The 21,481-nt window shown below is 34.7% G+C and overlaps 1 protein-coding gene across 1 annotated transcript in view; it reads right to left on the bottom strand.

Moving 5' to 3' along the window:
* The window catches only part of EPB41L5 (erythrocyte membrane protein band 4.1 like 5), a 97,928-nt gene that overhangs the window by 31,833 nt on the left and 44,614 nt on the right, over positions 1-21,481 (bottom strand). The window contains exons 15-17 of the mRNA XM_004674720.2: positions 18,551-18,593; positions 18,011-18,126; positions 1,185-1,348 (exon numbers count right to left, since the gene is read on the bottom strand). Of these exons, the coding sequence (XP_004674777.1) occupies positions 1,185-1,348; positions 18,011-18,126; positions 18,551-18,593 (323 nt within the window). The remainder of the gene's footprint in view (positions 1-1,184; positions 1,349-18,010; positions 18,127-18,550; positions 18,594-21,481) is intronic.

The following is a 21,481-nucleotide window of genomic DNA, read 5'->3' as shown; positions in this document are numbered from 1 at the left end:
GAGAGGAGTCACCAGAGACAGAGGGGGGAGCAGAACAGGCAGATGGACAAAGTACACTGCTGAGGGGAGCAGCGGGCGGGTCAGGAGAGGTCAGCCGCCATGTGGTCGCCTCCGGGGCAGGCGGGGATAGAACTCATACGGAAGTGGCTGTAGTTTCTTAGTGCTGTGCTTTAACCCGCTGCGCCACCAGGGAGGGCCCCGTTAGGTATCTACTTTTAACAGATGACTGAAACATCTAAAAAGTCTGAGCTATACTGGTTCTAAATTTGCTTCCCTATACTTTTCCAATTTGCTGCTCCAAAATTTACCAATAAAGGGCCATAAATTAGTTGATATATAAGGTTTTCAAATGTTTGGTGATTATTACTCCTCTCACGTGAGAGAGACAGAGGGGAATAGAACAGGAAGATCTACTGAAATACCCTGCTGAGTATTTCAGGAGCAGTGGGAGAGACAGGAAAGTTCTGCTAAGCCATATGTCAACTCTGGCCTGGAATCAGCTCAGGTTGCAGTGGTGATAACGTGATAATGCCAAGAATTAACCCCTATTTTAGGAGTTAAGGAGGCCCTAATTTTAGCAATAGAAATCAAAATTGCCAAGAGCTACATAAATATGGGCAACATCTAAATACTAGGGAACTCCCATTTAAATAGTTTATATTTTAACATTAAACCAAACGCATTGACATTTTCAACATGCAATAAATTGTTTCCCTTTAATCTTCAAAAACTTAAGGAAAGCAGCATTCTTTTTGGATTATTTATAGTGTCATGGGTCTAGGCAACAATAACTCATGAATAAGATACTTCCTAATTACTAATGGGAAGGCCAAATATTCAATCTTGTGCCCTAGAAAATCTTTAAAGGAATTCTTTAAAACTTAATTTTCACACAAGAAATGAAATAAGAAGTTAAAAATAGTGATTAAATGTTTACTAACTTACAAATAAACAAGTTTTAATGGTCTCAATTATGTGACCTTTAACATATCAAGGTACCCTTAAGCCACAAAGCAGCTTAACTATTCTACATTAAATTTAAAACTTCAACTGTTGCAGGAAAAAAAAATGTTGTTTTGTTTTGAACCTCAGAAAATAGTCTTAGCAAAACTGACTTAACAGCTCATTTTAAAGGGAGGTAAAATAAAAAGATGCCAGTGATGTTACACAGAACATTTACTTACTCCCACAGTCATCTTCTGGTTCCTTTAATCCAGTTTGTCTGGTGTCTTTATTAATTTCCTCTGGCGCTTGGAACTCCTCCCTAGTGTCAGGTGTTCTAATGACATCATCAGTGGTTGTTTCCAAACTATCTGGATTATCTAGCAAACTGCCATTTAGAGGTAAGCTGTGAAGATAACAAAACTTATTTAGACCAAGAATTCTATCATGAAAATAATTTTAAATAATAGCTAAAACCTATGTTGGAAAAGGGAAATTCAGATTTTGTATCCCACTGGTTTATTCATCTTCCAGCCAAGATGGAGAAAAGGGACTAGTGATGAACCTTTCTACGAGAAATAACCTAAATGTGGAAGGGATGTGCTTATCCTATTTTCAAGGCTTTAGGTATTAGGCAACAAAGAACAGTGATTCTGAGATTTAGGAAACTTAAAAAAGATGAGTCCGAAACTTTTTTGAATTTCCAAGCTCTGGCATAGAATGGGTGAAATGAGTTGAGAAGATGAGGATGAGAGTCCAGGGAGACTTAAGCAGCTATAGTTCATAGGACAGAGTAAATGACAGGAAGAACATCATCACATCAAGGAGAGAATCTAGGAGGCTGTGTAGGGTCCTCCTCAAGTATTCAGCAGAATACTAATCAGTGAATACGTGTGAGAAAACTCCCAGAGACTGGGAAAAGAGCCATGCAAAAGAATTTCCCTTTGGCTACAGAAAGAATTAGCAGCACTCACACTAGGTCACAATGCCATGCCAGTTCCCACAAACAGACTGTAAATACGCATAATTCACAGGGCACTGGGTTGAACATTCAGGAAGGTTTTGCGTCAGTAACAGAAAATAATTAACCCAGACAGCATAGCAACAGACCCACTTCACACAACCTAAAAGTGAGACCTGAAACAAACTGTTTCCAAGTAGAATTCCACGATTTCCTTCCAAAAGCATCCCCAGAAGATTTAGCAGGACAAAGTTAACAAAAGCATCTAACAAAGTGAAATTCACAGTGCAGGTATCCATTCAAAGATTTTCAGTATCTGATTTGCAAAGAGGCAGGACAAGATATCTTACAATAAAAAGAATAATCAACCAACAGAAATCTGACACAGATGTTAGAATTTAAAGAAACCAAAACATTAAAATAGAAACATACCTGAATTTTACATGTTCAACAAATTAGGCAGACTCATGTCAGATATGACTTCCCAAATAAGAGTTCTAGAGATGAAAATAATATCTGAGATGAAAGGTATATTGCATGAGACTAAAAGGTGATTAGACATTAAAAAAGATATTGAACTTGAAAGCACAGAAGTAAAACTATCCAAAACAAAACAAAAACATGCAAAATTCTTGCTGTAGGACTTCAGGCAGTCTACTACCTGGATAATCGGAATCGCGAGGTAGGAGTGGGACAGATATTTGAAGAAATAAAGGCCAAAAGTTAAACAAATGTGATGAAAACTATGCCTACAGGGCCAAGATTCTAAATAAAGACTAAACACAAGAAATATTAAGAAAACTACATTATCAAAATGCCTAAAACCAATAATGAAAAACTTAAGAGCAAAGACATTATATGACAAAGGGTTAAAACAAGGATAACAGGTTCTTTTTATCAGAAATAATGTATGCTAGAAAACAATGGAAGAATATCTTGAAAGAACTGAAAGACAAAAAAAAAAAAAAAGCTTCCAACAAAAACCCAGTAAAGTATACCTAAGAAAAATGAACACATCCACACAAAAATGTGCTCATGCAGCATTGTTCCTAACTCAAAAAGTGAAAACAATGCAAATGTTCTTCATATGATGAGTAAAATGTAGACATTTTCAAAAGGAATGAAGTACTGATTCATATTGCCATGATGGCCCTTGAGAGCATATTAAAGAAAAAAAGTTGGATACAAAATACTACAATTTGTATGAATCTGTTCATATTAAATGTCTACAATAGGCAAATACATGAAGACTAAAAATAATTTGATTGCCAGGGGTTGAAAAAGGGATTGGGGAGGAATGGGGGTTGACTACTATAATGTAAGATCTGAAATTAAGAATCAATCAGTTCACTCTTAATTCAACTAATACTGACATTCTTGTTCCTTCGCCATGTGGAAATAGTCTTTCCATCCAGTTCTATCAATTGTACCAGCTACATTTCACCATATTCTTTGGAACACAAAACTCTTAAAACAATAATAAAAAAAAAAAGATTTATGTAAAAATGAGCAAAAGAGCTGAATACACATTTTTCCAGAAACAGCAGCTGATAAGCGTAAGAAATGATGCTCAATTATCATTAATCCTCTGAAAATTGCAAATCAAGACCAACTACAATGGCATAATAAAAAAAATACAAAGAATAACGAGTGCTGGGAGAGAACATAGCCATACTGGAACACTCACGTACTTCTATTACTATGGTAAAGGTGCTAACTTCTTGATAAGTTAAAATATAAATTTATCATATAATAGTTATTTTCCTTTGAAGAGGAAGAAAATCTATCTGAGAAAAGATAACTTAGGCTCATACAAAGGCATATTCAGACATTTCATAACATTAGCCAAAATATGGAAATAATACAAATTTCCACTAATTGGTGAATGGATAAACAAAATGTGATATATCTATACAATGGTCTATTTGGCAATTGAAAGAATCTAGGATACATCTGAAAACATTATTCTGGGGACTTCAACACAGAACACTGTAGGTATTGTGAGTCTATTTCCACAAAATGTCTAGAATAGGCAATTTTATAAAAACTGAAAGCAGAACAGTGGTTGCTTGAGTGGCCAGAAAGGTAGGAGAATGATCAAGTACAAACCAGCCATGAAGGAACAAAGAAAATTTTGTAGAACTGGATTGTGGTGACCATACAATTATATACATTTCTAAATAATGTGACTCTGTGCTCTTAGAATAGTAAATCTAAAAACCAGAAAGTAATAACCTAGTTCAGTATATGGGATACAAAATCAATATATAAGAATTTATGCCTATACACTAGCAATCAACAAGAAACTGAATTCAACTCAATTTGTCTGCTCAAAGATTGTAGACATTGACCTAATATTGAGTTAGATCAAAAGAAGTCTCCTAGAGAAAAGAATGATCTATTTCAATTATATACCTGTGTTGGGGGTTCAAGCAGGAAAATTATTTTGTAAGTTGTGCAAGAGACAGCAAGAACAAAAACATTTTAGTGCAAGAGATCTGTGCCCCAGTCCTATCTCTGCAACCATGCAACTACATAACTTTGAACATGTCACTTTTCCTGGTTTCCAAAACCTGTGTTCCACATAGCACAAAAAACTCCACAGACATACATGAGTGATTTAAATATAAATGTAGTAAAAATGGTGAAGTTTTGATCTCCCCATAGTGACCATCTTAAGGGCTTTTGTTTGGATTTTCCTTATAGATTTAATTTGAACGGTTTCTTGGTTAAAACTTATTTGGGGGCCTTTCCTGGTGGCACAGTGGGTTAAAGCACAGCACTAAGAAGCTAAAGCCACTTCTGCATGAGTTTGATCCCCGCCCTGGAGGTGACCACATGGCGCGGCAGACCTCTCCTGACCCACCCGCTGCTCTCCTCAGCAGTGTACCTGTCAATCTGCCTGTTCTGCTCCCCACTCTGTCTCTGGTGAATCCTTTTACTGTCCCTGCACCTCTGGCCTGTACCCCAGTTCTGTATGCAGAAATAAATCTTTAAAAAAATAAAAACTTATTTGTAAACCACAAAGACAACTGAGGTGCTTCTTTAATACTCGAAAAATGCATTAATATAAAACTATCTTATATCTGCTCAATTTTAGGCCTTTTTTTTGCTTTTCCTGTGTAGTTGGTAGTCTCTTTGTGAAACAGTGTCACTTGTCGGGGTCTTTTCATTTCACTTTTTTGGTAATAAGGTTAAGATTGTGAAAAGAGGTTGTCCTGATGATGGGGAAAACAGAGGAAACAAAAATGACAAAATACTAAAATTTGAGGCTGATTGACAGAAATATTGTACTTCAACTTATGTTCTGCTTTGGGATTGTCATCATATTTTAAAAATATGGATACCCAAATTTTCAGACAAAAGGATCTGAGAACTGGTGGGAGTTTACTTCTAGCAGTCTTAGCATGGGCAGAAAATGGTTTTATTTGCACACAATTTGGCTTAGTTTATTTCAGCTGCATTAACAGAGATAACAGACTGAGTGGATTATCAACAAAAGAAATTTCTGTTCCAGCGGGTGGGAAGTCCAAGAGCAAGGTGTTCACAAACTTGGTGACTCAGAGGGCCCACTTTCTGATTTAGAGATGAGCCCATCTTTTTTCACTGTGTCCTCACATGGCAGAAGAGATGAGGGATCTCCATAAGCTCTCCTTTACAAGCTCTCCTTTAAATAGAAGCACTATCATGAGTGCCCTTGTAACTTAATCATCTTTTGCCCCTGTAACTTAATCATCTCCCAAAGGTCTTACATCCAAACACCATCACCTTGGTGAGTGGGTATCAATATATGAACATTGGTGGTACACAAAAAATCTGTTGAAAACATTAAATAAAAAAAACCTTATAAATTCAGAAGTGAAACACAAACTCATAAAAGAAAGTTGAAATGTCTCAATTATCTCAATTTCTGTTGATATAACCATGTAATGGGTTAAATTATGTCCTACCAAAATTCCCGTTTGAAGTCCTAACATCTAGTATCTCAGAATGCTATCTTATTTGGAAATTGGATCACTGGGGATACAATTAGTTAAGTTGGGAAGAGATCATACTGCAGTGGGCCAGGAATTTAATTCATTGTAATTTAAGTTTTTATTGAATTAATTCAATATGACTTAAGTGGACACAGATAAACACACATGATGATCAGTGAAGATGAGGGCAGAGATTATGATATTCTGGCAAGCTCAAGACTATCAATCAGCAAACCACTAGAAACTACAAGCACTGAACAGATTCTTTCTCACAGACCTCAGAAAGAAGCAGATATGCCTAAATCTTGACCGCTCTGATTTCAGCATCTGAAAATGACTGTACAGCAATTCTAGAAAACCAACAAAAATGTTCTGTAATTGGCATAGGAGTGATAGCTATACGAAAATCCAATGAAGTGTACACTAAAAAAAGTTTTTGAAAACGTAGTTAGACATGATGACCTGTGGCTCTGGCAATTTCCCAAGAACATTTTCAAAGAATTTACAAAGAAAAAAGTAAAATTACCTCTTCTGTCCATTTCCTTCCTTCTTATGAACACTTAGCTGTATAAACTCTAGCAGCTTGTCTTGCTTCCCCTCCACCCCCATCTGGGCATTTTAATTTGTATTTACTTATTTGAATAGACATGCTAACTAAGAAAAGCAATGCCTCCCCACACTGAAAATTCAGTTTATTCAGGTCCAATTTCGGTGTACTTACAAATATAAACATGGTTTGAATTTTACAAACGTGAACATACCTCAGACATTTAAATGTTCTTGTAACTCAAAAGTTAGGAGCAGAATTATAATTACATTCTTTTTGTGGTCTATAATCTAGACCACACCAAGTTTCCCACTCTTCTAGCAGATATTAATTTGGGCTGTAAAACAAAGCTGTATTGAATTTAAAGCCCAGTCTCTGGTGGCCTAGGAGAGAAGTCTCAGTGCTACCGCTAGGAAGATCTGAGTTCGATCCCTGGCCAGGGAGCTAACCTACATATGGTGCAGCAGATCTCTCCTGTCTCGCCTGATGCTCCCCTTAGCAGTACACTTCATCAATCTGCTTGTTCTGCTCCCAACTGTCTCTGGTGAAGCCTCTCACCACCCCTGCACCTCTGACCTGTAACCCAGTTCTGTATGCACAAATAAACAAATCTTTAAAACAACAAAAAACCCATATTCATAATTTTAAAGTAAATTTCTCAAAGCCAGGGGCAGCAGCATTTTGACGATTTCCACATCACCAAGCATGCCACCGGCATTCATTTAGTCACCCAACTAACACGTTTGAGTGCCAAGCCAAAGACCGCTCCGGGGATAGAAATAAACAAAATAAATGCTACCCTATAATGGAACTTACATTTGAGAAAACAGAGGAAGTAAGAAAGGGAGAACATCTGGTATGTTTGGAATCTTTGGAGGCAAATGAACAAGGCCAAGATCAGTAGAAGACAAGTGGTGTGAAAATGTTTTTGTCAATGTGAGAATTTGAGTGTTATTCTGAGTGAGGTCAGGAACGTTGGAAGGTTTGTGCATAATAATGCCATGATCTAGGGCCCTCGCTGGTGGTGCAACGGGTTAAAACTCATCACTCTGAAGCTATTGGCAGCCACTGTACTACATGTTGGATCCCCAGCTAGGGAGGTGACCCACATAGTGAGGCAGACTTCTCCTGTCCCACCTACTGCTCCCCTCATCAGTGTATTTCAGTTAATTTGCCTGTTCTGTTCCCCACTCTGTCTCTGGTGAATCCTCTCACCCCCCTCACCTCTGGCCTGTACCCTAGTTCTTGTATGCATAAATATATTTTCTAAAATGTCATTTCTTAGGAGAATGAGACAGCAGAAGGCAAGTATGATGGCTGGAAAGCTAAGTAAGAGGTAAACAATGATAGCAAATTCAAACAGGATGGGAACAGATGGCAAAAAGTAGTGGATTTTAGTATATTTAGTGAATATATACTAAAAACATAACTGACAGAATTACTGTTTGACAAATGGTGACAAAGAGAAGTCAAGAGGATTACAAGGTATAAGTGTTCTCAAACTTACTATATAGATCTCAACAAGACCTCTGTAGTATTATTCCTCCAAAATGATGTCCTCAGTCTAACCATAAAAAACATCACATACACTCTATTGAAGGACACTTTACATCATATCTGACCAAAAGGTCAGTACTCTCCAAAAGGTCATCAAAGTCATCATGTGCATGAAGATCACAGATGAAAGGAAACTAAAGCAACACATGATTTTGAATCAGATATTGGAGCATGAGGAAAGACTGGTGAAATCTGAATACAGTCTATAGTTTATCTAGTAGTATTGAGGCAATGTTAATGTCTTACTTTTGACAGCAGTTCCACTGTACCATGTTTGTGTAGGATGTTAACAGAGGAAGCTAATTAGGGAAGACGTGGGGTTCTGTGCATTATTCTGTTCAATAAGCCTAAAATTATTTCAAAATAAAAAGGTTAAAAAATTAAGACATATGTGCATAAGTACATATTATATACGAAGTTGGATGGGCTGGAAGCAAAGAGGTCCAAGCTGATGATACAAACTGGGAAGTTGCCAGCATATAGATGCCACTGAAACTTTAACACTTGTTGAGGTTACCAAAGAAGTGAGCTGTTAGGAGAACTGATTCTAAAACAAAGTTTAAAAGTCAGAGATACAGAGGAACTACAAAGGGGACTAAAAAGTGATTATTAGTGAGGTTCAAAGACAATAAAAAGAAAAGGGTGTCCCTAAGCTAAGGACCCACTTCATAAAGGAAGTTAATAATATTTTAACTCCCATCTCTTGCAAAACTGTCATTTAAAATGCTTTACTAGAAAAAGAAATTCAGTCCCATCTGCTGGAAAATTAGTGTCAAATATGTGATCACTCTCATATGCAGCATAGCAGCATGAAAATGGGTTCAAAATAGAACAAAAAGGAGAAAGAGCAGACAATTACTTCATGGCAATAAATTTTGCAATTAAAGTAACAAATGGGGAAACAGATAAAGGAGGTGGGTTCAAGGGAGGGTTTCTTTATTAGTGATGAAATATCACAGGGTGTTCCTGTACTCATGAGATTATTTCAGTAGAGAGGGACAATTGATATTGCAGAACAGAAGGGAGAAACGCTGGAATTATGTTTTTAAAAGACAGGATCTAGTGCACAAAATAGAGGGAGGTCTTAACTAAGAACATGGACAATGTACCTAGAACAACAGCAGAGAAAAGTCGAGTATCTCTGCCCAAACAGAAATGGTGGGGGCATAACAAAGATCTCTTCTGAATGCTTATTTTCTCAGCGAAATAGGAAGCAAGATAACTGAAGCCTCACTAGTTACATTTCACATTCACTATCTACATGTACAATACACAGAGCTGGACTTAACCAGGTTGAAATCCAGGATTTAACGTATGTGTACAACAGAGAATGGGTCAAGAAATTTGAGGGACCATTCAAAGGAATGATTATAAGTGACTATGCATAATAAAATAAGGAGCAAGGAGGTACTCTGGTATTCAATGAGGTAACAGGAAAATGGAGTGTCACTATATAACTCCCAAAACATTTCTTCTTAAACTTGGAGGTCTTCTTATCAAGTGCAAACTCCTAATGATAATTAACGCCTTTCCAACCTACTCAAATACTTTCAACTGCTATTATTCCAATCTATCTATAAGGTTCTGATCAGGCAAAAAGGTGAATGAAGTTTAGAGTACCTAAAATTTTCTCTGGATAATCCTCCACCTACTTCCAGACAAATTAAACTAGCAATTATCTTCCTAACATCATCTTTTTTTTTTTTTTTAAAAGATTTATTTATTTATTCATACAGAACTGGGGTACCGGCCAGAGATGCAGAGGGTGAGAGGATCCACCAGAGACAGAGAGAGGAGCAGAACAGGCAGATCAATGAAGTACACTGCTGAGAGGAGCAGCGGGCGGGTCAGAAGAGGTCTGCCACGCCATGTGGTCACCTCCCGGGCAGGCGGGGATCGAACTCATGTGGAAGTGGCTTAAGTTTCTTAGTGCAGTGCTTTAATCCGATGCGCCACCAGGGAGGGCCCTAACATCATCTTTTATCATTCATTCATTTTTTTTTTTAACTCTACCTCTAATAGTTTAAAATATTTTTCAATTAATATAAAGTAGACCATAAAGGAATCTGCAACTACTTACAAAATCTAACTTAACAAGGATATAGTTTATTTATTCTTTATTAAAATTAGTTAAAAACAAAGCAAACAAGAATTCCTCCAATGACAAATAAAATAAGATCTGCAGCTGTTTTTAAGAGGAGGAGGAAGAACAGGTTTATTACACCACAGAGGGAGTCTTCGGTCACACTCCTTGGAAAATGGTGTTGTCAGATAACTCTTCCCCCCATGCCAATAAAAACAAAATGTTGGCCAGCTGTCAGGAACAAAAGTTCACTCATGCACCATCACCTAGAATTAAGGCCACAACTTGTGGTTAGGAGCACAGAGACTTAGGTAATTATCTAATAAAAAATTTGTGAGAACAATTCCTTTAGGGAAAACAACAACACTTGTTTTTCCACTTCAGTATAGAAAAAAATGCATCACTAAAAAAACAACACAAAATTATTTCCTTTCACCAGTTGCTTTTAAAATTTTCTCTTCACTAATTTTCTAGAAGGCATATATTATGACCCTCTCACCAGCCAAAAGAGCTCAAAGCAAATCAAGTGTTATTACACACTAGTAAGCATTGAAAATCAAAGAAATGAAGTTACTATGTAACACATTTTCCACTGAACATGACATACCTCATGTCCTACTCTCTGTACCACTAGGGTTAATGTCAATTTAAGTAACAGAAAATCCTCACAAAAATCTTATGTACTAAAATAAAAAAAGTTAATTTACATGAATATGGATAGAAAGTTTTATGTTCTTTATAAAAGCAGAGGAATACTTAAATCATGATTCATAAATACCTAGAAAATGATGTGACAGTTACATCTTACACACAAGCCAGAGGCATACAAAGACAATAAGAAGGGAGAAAGAGGAGATTAATTCTAGCCCTTAAAACAAAGCTGCTCACATGAAGCACTTAAATAATCCTAAGCAAGATAAAATTTAAAATGTGGCATAATTTACATTAAAAATAGGAAGTATGTGGTGGTAAACTGTTATTGCTCCACAATGGTTTTATTTTCACAAATCCATATATTCCCTGTACACAGGAATTTATAAGTTAAAGCAATTTTATATTATTTTCTGATGTAAAGTCAAAGCCTAACACACAAAAAATAATGGTCTTTCAAACAATTACTGCTCCCAAACCCATCAGAACATTATGCGCTAATATGGAAAACCCATCTTCCAACTTTTTCAGTTTATTCTGTGAATACATATAGAAAAACCAAGGATCAAAACTGAGAACCAGTCTTCTGAATGCCCATGAAGGCAGTCATTTTCACAATAGTCTGAACCCTTCTGAAACCCAAAGACACCGTAATCCTCTCCTTCTTACCAACCCCTTTATCAGCTATTTTCCTGTTTTGGCAAGATGTAAAGATGAAATACATGACATCAGGATGCATCCAAGTGATAAAACAAGGTTACTAATCAAAGTAATTATTATATTATCAAGGAAGTAAATGTGCAAAACATAGCAAATAAGAGAAACTCATCAATAAGAAACAGTTCAGAGTTCTAGCTACGAAACATTCTGCATGGTTGTCTCCCATTCAAAGACACGTTGGTCTTAAATATTGACATGTTCAACTAGCACCTTTTACATCCAGGACAACTTCAGCAATAAAGATTCACCAAAGTGCTATAAATAATATTTTCTGGGCCAACCCTTTACATAAATAGGAAAGCCCCCCTAAAAAGATTATTTTATATATAAATATTACAATATTAGAATGTTTATATATCACCTGCTTTTAGAAATAAAGACATATATAGACAGGACAAATAACATTTGTTTTTCGCTGTAAATTCACGTAAAAGTGTATACTTTTAGTGGAGAAATGCAATGCAAAAATGCAAACTCAGAGAAATGTCCTTGAAGTGTTTAAGGGCTCATTTACTTTTTATATGTAAAAGGCAATGGCTTTGTTAAGTTTCCCTATCTACTAAAATGCAGCTGAAACATAACCAATTTAATTCAACTTGTTAAAATTATGTTAACAATGGAATACTTCTGTGTGATCAAAAAGATAAACTCATACCATTTGTGGCAACATGGGTGGATCTGGAAGGGATCATGCTCAGTGAAAGAAGTCAGATGGAAAAAGATAAATGTCAGATGATTTCACTTATATGGGGATTATAGAGAAACCAAACAGATGATTAGGAGAAAAGACAAACTGACCAAGATCTGAGGCATACAGCAGGAGAGGGGATGGGTGAAGGGTTAAAACAGGAAAGGGAAGAGCACAAGGGACAGTGGTGATGGGTTATTATGGGTTATTATGTCAGGTGCTGTCCCTGACATAATAACTGTGGTAGTGGGAGAACTACAGGAACTACACCTAAGGATGGAAATGAACTATTATCCAAAAATTAACAAAGATGTAAGAAAAAGTAGTTAATAAAAAAAATTAGATAAAGTTAACCAAAGCGGAAACACATGACCCTTGAGTTCTGTGCTGATTACTCTCTCTGATCAAAAGGACAGTGGCCAAATGAGGTACTCCTGGAGAATTTCAGTTCCTTAACCTATGTGAAGACTGACCCTTTAAGCATAATAAAATGCAGAGTATAGATGGATGATGATTTTAATTTACTTAACTTAGGTTGTAAATTCATCACAGCTTAAAAGCAGCAAGATCGTGAAAAATCAGTACCAAGAACAAATATTCACAATATTTGATGTGAAATTATGAAGCATAAATTTGTGAAATAGACAAATTGGTTCTACCTTGATCCAGTCTTAGCCCTTTACTTCTCTGTCCCCCACTTTGTTGTCTTCTTTTCCTATCACCCCTTCAACCAATTTCTATAATCAGGATTTTACCAATGAAGTTTCATAGTAAAAGTTTCAAAGAAAGAGAAAGCCATGGTGTGATTCTCCCACAACTTTAACAGTACTGCCTAAGTAAAATTCTAAGTAAAGAAATAATCATTTTTGATATAAATTTAAGATCTCATTCTTTAATTACAACCTTGTATTACTAAAGTTAAGATTCTGCTATCACACAAATGGTGTTCTCTTGGCAGTCTAAGCTTCTATATTAATTTCAAAGTAAGTCAAACTTTGAGACTTCTAAAAGACTAGAAGTTTATAGTTACTATTCCTCCTTTTTCCTATCACAGAAATAGGCTCTTAATCATATTCACACCCATGAAATCTCTTCTTGAAAGGCACAAAGAGGTATGATTCAAATTTCTTTCATGAAAGAATATGCATTGACAGTATCTGACCACTATAATCCAAGCTACACAAAGTCTAAAACAACTATAATGGGACATACATTAGTGGCCATGGTTAGGCACACTAAATGACAGAATCACAGGTCAGGAAGACTCAGATGTATTAAAAAATAATTTGAGCATCTAGTCCTTTATATATGATTGTGATAAACTCAGACTGAAACCTGCCTATAAACCTCATTCCCTAAACACTACTTAGTTCTGCTTACTTATGTCTTATACTGACAAGCTGTATTATATATACAACCAAGAGTTCAGTTCTAACACCCTCTGAAGTTTTTATCTTTGGCTACCTTTGAGGTAGCGCAATGATAAGCAAGTTTAGGTTATTTATAATAAAAAGTCATTCATTACCTTTAAGTATTTTAAATTCTCAAATTCTCCATTAAATATCTCCAAATGACCACACACGGTTTAAAAGTTCAGAAATTTTGTTAAAAATTCTAAAAACACAAATGCTTCCCTTATGTCACAACCTTTACATGATAAATGTAATTGTCCCACATAGTCTATCTCTATGAACTACACCAAAGAGGCTGGATAAATATGTTCTGAATTTCATAAAGGATCAAAAATCATAATATACCCAATCCATTTAAAAGTATTATATGGTTTTGGACTCTGAATTTTATTTCAAAAGTAGTACAAGGCCAGAATATGAGGCTGGTGACAACTTTGGAAATCTATCAAATGCATAAGGTGAAAGAGAAAAAGTGAAAAGGGAAAAGACAAAAGTAAATAAACTTTCCACTTTGCACAGCCTTTTGAAGTAATGTAATCATTCAGTGAACCAGTTAATCATTTGAAAGTAACCATTCAGATTTATCTCCCTACATGAATTACATTATTTATGTGATTTCCACACCTTTTGGAAGCTTAAAATATTTGTGTTTATTAAAGTAAAAATGCTATGAATTAAAAATTACACTGATTAAAATTATAGAATCTTGGGCACTTAGTAGAAACTAAGATGGGTACCACTTTAGAATTAATTTATGTAAGTATTAAAAATAGTGCAAAGAGCAGTTTTATATAAATATTACAGAAGGCTGATGTGTCATGCCTGGTACATGGTCCCTTCTGAACCTGCTTATTGTGTCTGATTCTCAATCTTGATCTGTTTCAATGGCATGGGGTGGGATATAATGGGCCACTTGATTACAAACACAGACCTTCTACTGAGATATCATCTGCATGATGTGTTAACATGTTAAAAAACACCTGAAATCTTCCCCCCTAATAATAATGATAAACACACCCTTCTCAACACAAAAAAACATTTTTCATTTTCACTGATGGCATATAGCTTCTTCAGATCCTTTTCCTTTCACAGTTAATTCAACTACAAATAATAAGACTTAATAATGACTCAACATAAAACAACTTCTTCCAGATACTCTTAGTGTGATCAATTCTCTATAAGGACTATTCACGGTTAACTTGAATACCATCACAACTTGTCAAAGAGTCCCAATATCTAAAGGGTTTAACATTTATATTTCAGTCATGGCTCCACGGCCAGGAAAACAAACATCATGGTAGACTCCTGCATTCTTCACATTGTGCTCATGGACAAAGTCAGTGTAGTTTCTATGTGCCGGCTGGGGTGGGGACAAGGCCCTTGTTTTCCACTGGTTTCCAGCACGTTCACAGCAGTCACTGGCAGCAGAGAGCCTGGATGGTTGGGGAGTGGGAGGGTAGCACAGTTAGTCAACAGGAAAAGGAGAAAATAGATGTGTAAGAGGTAAAGGAGAAAGGCAATGTGACCAGCATGCACCAAGCTATGAGTAGTTATCAACATCTACTCCAGGTAATAACATTCAAGAAAAACAAAGGGAAGGAAATTCAAAGATACATGCAGTAGAAAATGCCAATATGGCACTATGTATAAGTAATCAGACAGTTTAGTGAATGAAGAAGAAATTTCACAGAGAAGATGACACTCTGTATCTGTCCCTGATGTTGCAACCAAATTGAATTCCATTATTTAAATTTTTGAATAATTGTATGGAAAGGCAAAGAAATATCGTGAAATGGCAACTTTGGAAAGTATTCCTCAAATTAAGTGATTTATACAAAAATTCAATCTAGGAAACCAATTCAGAAAGAGCATTAAAATAATCTAGCCTCAGAGGCCATTTTACAATATTCTCTGTTAAAAATGAAGAATTACTGTTCTTCTGTAACCACAATCCACAGAATCTCAAAACGAAATTCAACAGGCACAGATAACAAGATTAGATTGCAAGCCCCTTCCAATAAATAGCTTAATAAGCACATTAGATACATTCTACCACACATAGCTTAAGAATCAGCATATAGAAAACTATGAGAGGAAACATGCATAGGGACAGTTCTTGGCTGGAAATGGTCAGAGTCCTCCAGTAGAAAAAAAAAATCTGCCATTGTTCAGAAAATTACATTTTGAGACATGGCAAAAGGACAGACTGTATTTAAGATTACTATATAGAAAAAAATCCTCCCAACTACAAACGATGTCAAAGGGCAGATTTTAAACTCAACCAAACCAATAATCTTTACCTTTTTTCCTCAGGAAACTTGAAATTAGCTAAAAGAATTTTTCAGAACATATTGAGACTTTTTTTTTTTAGATCAAATGATCTTCCCTTCAACTGAAATACAATTTATCAGATTAACCATAAAATTCATAACCCTCAACCTAACATTCCTACAAATTTAGAAAGTGAGGTTTATATTGCCCTTCTGGGGCAAGATATTCTAAGTTTGGTGAGCTGTGTTTTTGTTGTTTATATATGTTTTATGGATTTAAAATACATAAATTTTTTTTAAAAGGGTTACTTTAAAACGTGGACAATTCTAAGTTACTAATATGCCAAATCATTCACTAAAATAATGGTGCTGTTTATAAGATCTCACCCCCCCCCCAAAAAAAAAAGCCAGGGAACTGAAGAGTAGGTATAGATTAAATTGGTTAAAAGTTACCTGTCAGAAATAAACTAGTTCATTACTCTGCCCAGTTGTTCAAATCTAGATAATGCTTCCAAATTTTTTAATATCACTTTCTAGAGGAGGACTGTTTCAAGTATTAAGAATTAAAGCAAAGAATGATCTGGAGAATGTGTTTTAAATTTAGGCTGGGAACCTCTATGTTCAAAGACATGTCAGTTCTACACTCAGTTCTATGCCATTGTTGACATATACTGAGGCTCAATAGGTTTTAAGGATCACCTTTTTACTCCATTTCAGCAAAAGAAGTCTTAGGACAATTGCATAATGGAAGGGACACATTAGTTCTACATTTTTCATTGTTCTTGATACTTAATACGCTTAGATTCAGTATTCTCTCTTTTTAAAAATCTGCAAAGGAACTCAGGAGTGCCTAATGACTCCAATTAAACATTTAAATATGTACCTATTAAAAACTGAAAACTCATTTTTATACCCTAATACAAGATACAAACAAGATTCATATTAATACAAAAAATAAACATGTACCAAGGGAACTCCTAAGGGAGTTCTTTTACAGTTAAAAGTATCAGTATTATGTTTCCTTGATGTTACCACCCAAGCCTAAATACAGGTGCTTTGTGAACTCATGTTTTCATTAAGAAATGGAAGAAACATTTTTTTATAGCTTAAGAAATAAAGACTAACATTTGACAATCAGTTTAAGGTGTGCCTGCATGTATACAAACACAAAGTACCCACACCACACTCCATGCAGAAAGGAAAAAAAGAGAAGAGAAAAATCAGGGGGAAATTCTTTCAACTTTAGAAATTAATCTCACATAATTTGAAACTGAAGTAAAATATATTTAAGCATCAAGGAAAAATGCGAAGCACCTTGCAGTTAGTTATGCCAAAATAACAGTGAAAAATAATTACATGGCAAAGACTGAAAATATTCACCAACCACTGTTGACCCACCACCATGAAGGAAGAACTGGTTGCACAGAAAGCTGACCAAAACCTTGAGATCACCACAGAAACTCATTAGATTTCAGGTACTAAACAAACTAAGAGCAAGAGAAAAAGAGAAAAAAATCCTATAAATTATCAAAGTTCATTTCACAAATAGACACAAAACTTGAACAGATGATGTAACCAACATGATCACTCAATCAAATAATTCCCAAGAAGCCTCCTCCACCAAGCCACATTTATTTATTTGGGGAAGGTTAAATCCCACTGATTAACCCCAAGAAGTCACAAAGTATCCATATTTGTGTACTTACTATTAACTTAAAAAAAGACCCTAGAAAAATAAATGACTTATCTTCTCTGTCATCAGATTATCTCTTCATCATCCAAAATAGAACGCTTTGTTTATTGGCCTATCATTGAGTGTCTTTTCAGTTTTAGTCTTTAATGAAGAAAATACATCTAAACCATCATGTGGTATGAACTATCATGGAATGGACATATTTTCCTTATCGATCTGGGAAAGGCTTTTATTCCCATTTTTAATGAGAAAAAGCCATTGGTCCCATATTATACTAACTAAAACAAGGACCGTTTTCTGATATTCCTCTTTTAAACAAATGCATTTCTTCTTATCCATATCATTTATTTTCCTATCTCAGTATGACTGCTCAATAGTGTTTCTTTTTTAGCTTACAAATATGAATAATTTGCTTTTAATCATATTTGAAGTGCTCCAAGTTTATAGCTCAGAATTTAGAATACCATTAAGCAAGCAGTGTTTTATTTTGGTTTAAGGAGTTAACAAACCATTTCCTGTCATGCTGGTCTGTTCCAGGACTCCTTGGAAGATTCTCTATCTCCACCAGCATAGGACCGGAGGGAACAGGAGAAACCACAGGCAGAGTAGATCTCACTTCCCAAGCCTTGGGAAACAAATTATAAAAATCATATATTTTGCCAAAGTAAAAGATCTTTTCATCAATAAATACAACTTCAAAACAGATTTACATAATCAATATATTGTAAAGTGCTGAATGTCATATACCACATTAAAGATAATTAATCTAACTGAATACTTTTATTTTATTTATTTTTACAGGATTTACAGTGACAGGAAATGTTTTCTAAAGTACTTGTTCTATTAACAATGAATTAGAAAATTAAGTCAAATATAAAAACAAATAAGGGGGTTTTAAGTTATTAAATCACCTTACAGATAAGGAAAAGAAAATACATAAAATTTATCCATTGTTACACCGCTCTGAGAATTTAATTAATAGTACTATTTTTTTTAACCATAATTAACTACAGTGGTCTTATGTTTTAGAAACTTAAGTGTTGTCGTACCTGTTGGGAGCCATTATTCTGGGATGAAACATTATTGGAAGCACTGTAAAGAGTCAAAAAAAAATCTATTATAAAACCATGTGAAATATTCTAGGGCTATGCCTACATTAAAAATAATAGTAGCTTTTTTTTTTTTACTGAGGTAGAGTTGACATATTACATTATATTAGTTTTAGATTTACAAAAATGATTCAATTTTTTACTATATTGTGATCACCATGATATAGCTAATAGACAAAAAACAGCTACAAACTTATTTTCTCTTCATGTGATGAGAACTTTTCATATTTATTTATGGCTTATTTTAAAGAAAAAAATTACTGCTGGGTCTTGAAACTAAGAATACAAGATACCCCAAAACGTTTACTTTAAAAAACACACACTTGCTTTTGTGTGACCAGCTCTTTTGATATTTTAATTGTGCTTTAGAGGTATATTTCATTATTAATCTTTATTCATTGGACAATACCTGTCAAAGACACCAAAAAATAAATAAGTAAAGTAGCATTAAACAAAAAACCAACATATACTTGTCTGTTACTTCTTTGTATACTTCTGTCCTGTTAACATTTTACAGTGTCAGCAATTGTTCAGCATTTTATAACTCAAAGTCCTTAGTATAAACTTAAAATCATAAACTTTTCTGTATATCTTCCTCTCTAAATGACTTATGTTTTAAAATTTTAAGTTTAGGCTGCTTTATTCCCCATATCCTTGCCCCAAAGTATTTTAAGGAAATCAACCTATAATAAACTAAACAGAAACAAACTTTGTAACAGCTGAAAAACAATACAAAAAACCCAAACATTCAATGAAATTAAGAACTCAAAGAAGATATATTATCACAAAATGTGTCATTCTAATGTTAAGTATAACTAGTACTTGAGACAGAAAATTCAAAAAAAGAAAAACTCCTTGAACTTGATAAAATAATCTACAGATTTAATGAGAGCACTGTGTTCTACAAAAATAGACACAAAATTAAATACATTCAACCATTACTGTTAAGTTACTGAACCTCAAGGATTATAAAAAGTACTTGAGGTACCTTAAGGAGCTATAAAAGCAGAACACTCCCAGGTATCAGGCTGAAAGATCTCAGTCAAGAATAGGATTCCCAGTCAAGATGTCATTCTAGTCAGAGTTAACAAGCAAAGCTCCTCAAATGCAAACTCTGAATCCCACATCCACAATCCTTTTTTTAGAGGGATGAGAGTAAAACAAAATCTATCTGCTGATGAGAAAGAACTCAAGAATAAGAAGTCTTTGCTAAAAGGCTGGATGATGAAGAATGAACTCATAAATGTCCTACTTTTAATTAACTATGTATCTCCACCCGCTCAATCATTATAACTTTAACTACTTTTGCCTAGGTTCAAATTCAAGCTATGACTCCTCTCTGAACTCCAGGTTCCTCATCTGCATAAAATTGTTAGGATTAAATGAATTAATATTAGCAAAGTACATGGATAAGGGATAAATAAAACTAGCCAACAACAGCAAAAGAAACTTTCAAGCAATTATCAGTTAGTGTAGCTCTATTACCAAGGAAATTTGAAAGTGTCAGACACAATTTCTTTTTTATAAATGTTGCTCATCACAGAATACATTATGCGCTTTAAAATAACGTGTAATCCTAAGCATAAATGAAATCTCATCCACCTGCCTAATACAGAAGTCTCACTTATTACTCTCTCATACCCTGCATTACTTTGTGAAGCTTTCCCTTTAAAGGGTGACGATTAAATGGTGAAGAGTAATAATAAAAAGTGCTTCCAGTAAGTGATGTTAAGTGGATTACAGATTCCTGTTTTTAAACAATCTGAAATACAGAAAGCACTATTTTCTCAACTAAACATATGCTTTCACCACCACCATCACATTTTTGCCATTAACTTAATCCAGATCCTTACACTATTTTTAGTCATTTCCTTCACATCTTTCCCTCTCTCTCTTTTTTTTTATCTTCAAGACTGTCCATTAAGCCTGCATAGAGTGTACTAATAACTGAATTTGAACTACTTTTTCAAATATCATCTCTTCTAAGATACTATATATTAATCAAGACTCATAAGGAAGTTGTTAGAAGGAAACAGTGTAAGTAAAAGATGATTAAGAACCATTAAAAAATCTACTATTCAAATAGTACAAGGTTATGAATCTTTTTAGGGCAAATACTTGTGTTTTCACATGCCTGTTTTCCATGATCCATGAGTAAAACTTCATGCGGAAGAATTACAAGGCACAAAAATGAAAGGGCAGGCATACAAACCCAAGTTCAGGTTCTTGCAAGTGCTATATGAATAATATTCAATACTTTCAGGAGAGCTGGGTCATGTATTTCACTATTTTTACTTTTGATAAAGTATCATCACTTATTATGTTGTTTCTGCTTTTTTTCCAGAACATGCTAAATGATACAAAATTTAGTTATTAAAGTTAAATTAATCTTCATTCTAGGAGACTATAGACAGTCACTTTTTGGTGGAAAATGTGATTTCAGAAAATTGTAAAAAAGGACAAATTCTTACATAGGAACCTTAATTTTTCAATTTTCAACTACTACATTATCACTGTAGTGCTTTGTTTAAAATCTTGCTAACTTTACTAGGTAATCTTTACTGTAAACTATAATATTCTGTCCCTGTGAGGTTGTCAAAACATGACCCACTAAACAAAGGAAAAAAATGCAAGAAATAAGGAATACCTCCAACATTTGCCACTATTTTCTTAAAAGTTCTACTTACTGACTCCAAGGAAATTAAAAGTGTACAGCTCAGAAAAGGCAGAAAATATTGTGATTTTTTTTAAGTCAGCTTAAAACTCATCATGAAGAAAATCCTCTTTTACTCCATTTACCTATTTTTAACAGCCTACTGACACCAGAGGAATCCTCATTCAAAAAAACAGTGCATCTGTAATGAATCACTA

Source organism: Condylura cristata, unplaced genomic scaffold (assembly GCF_000260355.1).
Source record: "Condylura cristata isolate star-nosed mole 26May11 unplaced genomic scaffold, ConCri1.0 scaffold00002, whole genome shotgun sequence".
Taxonomy (NCBI): Eukaryota; Metazoa; Chordata; class Mammalia; order Eulipotyphla; family Talpidae; genus Condylura; species Condylura cristata.
This window is presented reverse-complemented; position numbering and strand designations above follow the sequence as displayed.